Raw genomic sequence first — 5921 nt, forward strand, 5'->3', positions numbered from 1 at the left:
CCCCAGTTGTTTTTTCTAATCAGGGAAGACTCTGCCTCTTCAGCCTTTCCTGCTAGGGGAGGTGCTCCAACCTCGTAATCATCTTGGTCTCCTCCCTCTGTACTTTCCCCAGCTTTGTGATGTCTCTTTTGAGATATGGTGACCAGAACTGTACAAAATATTCCAAATGCGGCCACACCACAGATTACACAGGGGCATTATAATATCAACTGTTTGATTATCAATTCCTAATCATTTGCAAAGCATAACTAGATATTCAAAATCTCTTGATGGTTAAGGCATTTGACTGTGCGCTGTGAAGTTCTTCAACAAGAAATTTGTGACTGGGTTGGACAGGCTGACATCCAAGGGGTCCTTGGGCGATAGAAAGACGTGAACATAGGTGACCGTGTCTATATAAAGTGTCCTTTAATAGCTTTTGTGACACGCACTGTTGCCAGTCTCTTTTCATCCCCAGCATCCAGGTCATCGTTTCCCTTTGGAAATTGGTTCAGCAAAGTACACTTCAGAGAGTGGTGTCAAGGGCCCAGCGTGTGCTTTGTGTTTTGTGTTGTTCGAACTTCAAGAGAAACTGATTGCCCGCCTCACCCCTCTGCCCTGCCTACTGTGGAGAAATTATTTGCAAGAATTTGCATCTGTTATAGGGAGGACATTGGTAGAAGATGAAAGGTAGGTGAATAAATAAATAAAAAGGCGTATTGGACCTCACACCATCCTGTTTCAAATGCTCGATTTTAGATACTTGAGGGAGTATTTCTGCAAGTTACTCCAAAAAGATCATGCAGTGATGGCTTAATATGTGAAGGGTAAAAAGGTAAAGGTTTCCCTTGCTCGAAAGCTTGTCGAATCTGATTCGGAGGCGGTGCTCATCTCCGTTTCCAAGCCAAAGAGCTGTTCTGGCTGTTTTATGGTTTTAGTGAACTGCTTTTATTTTGTCAGCAGCCTTCCTTGAGCAAGTCTCAGGTGAAGCAGTCTACATGCCTTTCAAACAATAGTGAAGGTAAAGGGTTTCCCTTGCTCGAAAACCAGCCGAATCTGACTCTAGGGGGTGGTGCTCCAGCTCCATTTCCAAGCTGAAGAGCCAGCACTGTCCGAAGATATTTCTGCGGTCATGTGACCGGCATGACCAAACACCAGGGTGCACGGAACTCTGCTACCTTCCCACCAAAGCGGCACCTATTTACCTACTTGCAACTTCTTGCTTTCGAACTGGCAGGAGCTGGGGCCAGAGACTGGAGCTCACTCCATCATGCAGCACTTAGGTCTCAAACTGCTGAGCTACAGACCTTCCGGTCTGCTGCTCAGCATCTTAACCCCTGAGCCACCGCGGCCCCTTTCCCCAGAAATGTGATGGGCACTCCTCTTAATTGGAGAGGGAAAGGGTGCATTTTTTGAGGATCTCTTCAGTAACCTGCATCTTTGGCACCTCCAGGAGAATGGCCCTGGGGTTTGTTGGCCATCTTGGGAGTTATGCTATTAGATACTGTTGTATTCTAATTAAATACGGAATGTTATTTTAATTGTTCTGAATGGGTCGTAGCCCACCCTGAGCTCGCTTCCGGGGGAGGGCAGGATAGGAATAACGATGAAATAAATAGAATGTGATGGGCATGAAAGACTGCACATCTGACTGCTTGTTCCAGCTTGGGATGTTCTTTCATGTGTTTGGGATCTCCCTGCAAACAAAAAATTAGCACTGCAGAAAGAGAGATTCTATCACGTCTCTGTGCTAGGTTTCTGCTTGCAGGGAGGTCTTGACATAGCATAGCATTCCAAAGTGTGATCCTTCACCTGCAGTCCATCCTTGAGCATTGATCTGTACACATTCCACAGAGCAAGGCGGTAGAAAACAGCTCTCCTTTCCAGGAGAAAGTTCGGGCAGTGGACAGAAGCCAGGCCAGAGCGGTCTTTCTGCTCCATAAGGGTTTTTTAAATCGTCGTCATCTTCATTCCCAGTTACTTGCTCTGCAAAAAGAAGAATCTGAACGTTCAATGACCCAGCGGGGGTCTGAAGAGGTCCGCATTGGGCTGCAGAGGCAGACCAGACTTGGTTGGCAGCTGGGCAGTTCTGCCAGCTTGATCCCTGCTGCGGCGGAGTCTTCCCTCCTTCTGCCTCACCCCCCACTGGTGTTGGGGACAGACGGACGAGGACTTCCAAATCACCAGGTGGGAAAGTGGTGCAACTCCACGCCCCCAGGCACACCATGCCCAAAGCTGCCTGGCTTGGTTCAGAGGACGAGGAGACAGCTGCCTGTCACTGGTGCAGCAGAAACAAGATTCAGGCTCAAATCAGCATCTTGTATTTCATTTAGCTGCCGGAAGCGTGCTTTGTGTTAGCAAATACGTGGACCGATTCAAATAAAGAAACTTGTCAGCATAACCCAAGCAGCAGTTCTGATGTGTCTGTGTGAAAAATGCACGCTATAGCAGCAGCTCTGGGCCGGGCCAGCTAGGACGCCTGTGTTTGAGCGAAGTCCAGGAATCTGAAGAAGTGTTGTGTGCACACAAAAGCCTCCGCCCAGAATAAAACTCTGTTGGTCTTAAAGGTGCCCCCCACTGGACTCACACGTTGTTCTGTTGCTTCAGGCCAACACGGCTCTACCCACCTGGATCCAGGAATCCTGTTGTTCTACCCCTGGTGTGACTCTTCGTCATTACTTGTGATAGACTGGCACACAGCTAGATGGAATTATCCCCTAGCGCTTTTGCTGTGCTATCCGCTAGATGCCTCGGGCCCCACCCCACCCCCCATCCTTGATCCCAGGGCACCCCTTGCCTGCCGCCTGTCCCTTCCCCTGTAACCCCTTCCAGGTTCCCTTGCCATGGGCACAACCTGCCACCTAGTGGTAGAGCCTAGAATTTGAGCTGCAGAAATGATCCCTTACATTCTCTGCCTTGGCCTTAAGGGTGGGCCCGCGTTCCCTTACTGGGGTGGGAGGAGAAGAGTTAGAAAATGCACCATCGCCTTGAGCTGCTTAGAAGAAGGGCAAGGATCGTAGGGATCTTAATAGATCGTTGACATAATTCTTATGAACTGTCTAGCAAGGGAGGGAAATGAGATTTCCCCCAGTGCAGGGCAGTGATGCCGAACAGGAGATTGGCCTCCCCAGGCCCAGCCCTGTCCATTCGTGTAGCAAAGTGGCCGACACCCCCGCCCACCAGTCGCCTCTGGCTGCCCCAGGGCCACCGTCCACTACACGCACAGGAGGCCACCATGTCCCCCCCCCCCGCAGAACCCCTGCGCTGCACCAGAGATGCTGCCCAATGCAGGGGAAGGGGGCTCTGCGCTGCCAGGCCTTCCGATTGCCCCACACGGCAGGAAGGAGCAGGGCTGCCACTTCTGGCTTGGGAGACCCCTGGAGATCTTGGGGGGGGTGCTTAGGGAGGGGGGAGAGAGCTCACTGGGGATCAGTGTTCCCTCTCAGCTGAGTTAGCGTGAGCTAGCCTCCAGCTCACACATTTTCATCTTGGCTTGGGAAGGGTGGGGCTCCAGAGCAAACTAATTGATGCAGCAGCCAAATCGCTCGCTCACAACTCTAATGCCAGTCGCTCACAAAGTAGACTTTTTGCTCACAAGACGCCACAGCTTAGAGGGAGAGCCTGTGGTATTCTCCTTCCACGGGAACTGATTTCTGTAGCTGGAGGTTGGGCGCAATTCCAGGAGATATCCAGGCCCTACCTGGAGGCGGCTAGTCTTGGCCGTGGAGCCCAGGCGAAGGGAGGGCCGTGTGCTGGGTGTGCAACGTCTGGGGTAGGGGGAATACTTCTGCCTTAACACAATCATGTCGCCACCAGGCTTGCTTTCTGGATCTGCACCTAAAGCTGTAGGATGAGGCTGTCGGGCTGATATGTCGTCTCCCATACAGCTCGGAAACAAAGAGCAAGTTCTGCACAATGGAAAAAGCTTATACAATATGTGTATATATATATATATATATATATTTAATCAGTAGGTTCCACTGCAAAGATAAACTCTTGAGCCATGAAGGAAAATATTCTGTCCCTGACCAAAAATAAATAAATAAGGCAGTACACAAGATTCATAAAATACAATTAGGCAGACCGTTATAGGAACAGGTACAACAAAGTTTGCACAGATAAATTCTTCATGGGGTTTTTTTTTTACATAGTAAAGTGTCATATAATACATTCTCAAAAAATGTAGTGCATTCTTCGTTTTATTTTAAAATAGAGATTCCCTCGCTGGGATCCCGAGGTCAAGACCTCACCTTTTCAGCTGAATGAAAATGAGACACAATATCATAAAGCACGTTTTTCTCCCCGGGAGGCTGGCCGGCTGGCTGGCAGGCAGAACCGTGCATGGTTTGGATGCAGACTTGGCACAAGTGGGGGGGGGAACCCAAATAACAGAGGAGGCGAGAGGCAGCTGGCATGCCAGAAGTACAAAGGGCAGGGCTCTCTGCGGAAGCTTCCCTTGCATTCCAAAAAGGATTCAGACACACACACACACACACACACACCTGGAGAATGCCACTGGGCACGGGTGACTTGAGACACAAGATTTCCCAGGGGCAACAAAACAGTCACCTCCTGTCCACAGCAACTTTTCCTTTTTTTGCTGCTCATCTTTAAAAAAAAAAATAACATTGTTCTAGCCCTCATGATTGTGCAGAAAAGTCTGGGAACATTTCCAAGCCTTTCATTTCTCCACCCACTGTCCATTTCTCTGTTCTCTTCCACTATTACTGAACTGGGGTTTAGTTGCTTGGCACAGCTGGCCAAACCCACCGTCACTTTTGACCCTTCAAAGGGGATAGGGGAAGGGAGAAGGGAACCCTTATCTGGCTAGCCTTCCCCTTATGGATGGCCGCCCATCCACACAAGCTCTGACACTTGCACAGTCCTGAATTCTTGCCCACACTTCCAGCAGGAAGCCTCCTCTTCTAAGGGAGGAACTGGCTGTATTAAATGCACGGTGGGCTAACAGTGAGCCTCGCCCCCTTCTGAACACAAAAATGTTCACGCATCAGAGGCAGAGGGTGGCCTGTCGGGCAGCCTCCTTGGCACGGGAGGCAGTGCGGGCAGACGACTTTTCTGCAAATTGCAGCACAGGAAAGGGAACCCGGCCAGGAGACACCATTTTGCTCCCCCAAAGCCCCCCACAGGTCAGCCGCCTGGGTGCAAGTAGCTGCTTCCTGAAGACAGAGAAATGCAATCAGCCGAACAGGACAATTTGGGCAGACTAAAAGATTAAAACTCGTCTGGTGGTGGTGGTGGGGAAACCTTGTTTAGAAATCTCTTAGAAATCTCTGGCATATTTACTGCAAGTACATGTCAGATGTGGCTGAAACACCAGCTGGCGTGGCCGTGCCGGGAGCCTCCTCCCACCCCCACGGCTCCCCCACTCCGAGGTCCGAGAGAGGCGCTGGCAGTGATCCGTTGTGGCTCTTCTGTCCCCCCCTCCCCCCGGCATCCAGGCTCACTTGTTCTCAATAAGCGTTTGAACTCTGCAGACTAAGTCCCGGGCTATCTGCAGGATTTCCTGGGCATTGTGATGTTCTGCCATTTCTGTACAAATAAAAAAGGGTGGGGGGTGTCAAGCCTTCTAGAACAACTGGGAGAGCATAGCAGCCCCCCCCCAGTTCAAATCCCGTCACTGTCGCAACCTCGTCACCCCCCCCCAGCTGTCTTCCCCCCTCCCCCGCCTGCAGATCCCCTTGCAAGGCTGTTGTAAAAGACTGAAGTCTTTTAGTGGCAGTCATGAGGCCAATTGAGAACATTTTCACAATTTCTGTATAATGCACAAAACAAAGCTTTCATCCCCCAGCTTCCGGTCTGGCTCCCGCGAAAGGCAGACGCATCCTTGGGTCGCTCCCGAGGGGCGTCTCGCCCGCCCGCGGTGGAGGAGGGAATCCGCGCGAGCGGAGACCCGAACGAGCCCCTCAGGATGTGAGGAGCTC

The 5921-nt window shown here is 50.9% G+C and overlaps 1 protein-coding gene across 1 annotated transcript in view; it reads right to left on the minus strand.

Annotated features, from left to right (window-relative positions):
* Positions 1-4767: 4767 nt before the first annotated feature.
* Positions 4768-5921, minus strand: part of SGSM2 (small G protein signaling modulator 2) — a 131768-nt gene continuing 130614 nt past the window's right edge. The window contains exon 24 of the mRNA XM_015421912.1: positions 4768-5529. Coding sequence (XP_015277398.1) covers positions 5441-5529 — 89 coding nt within the window. The 3' untranslated portion in view covers positions 4768-5440. The remainder of the gene's footprint in view (positions 5530-5921) is intronic.

This window comes from Gekko japonicus, unplaced genomic scaffold (genome assembly GCF_001447785.1).
Source record: "Gekko japonicus isolate JY-2015 unplaced genomic scaffold, Gekko_japonicus_V1.1 scaffold43, whole genome shotgun sequence".
Lineage (NCBI taxonomy): Eukaryota > Metazoa > Chordata > Lepidosauria > Squamata > Gekkonidae > Gekko > Gekko japonicus.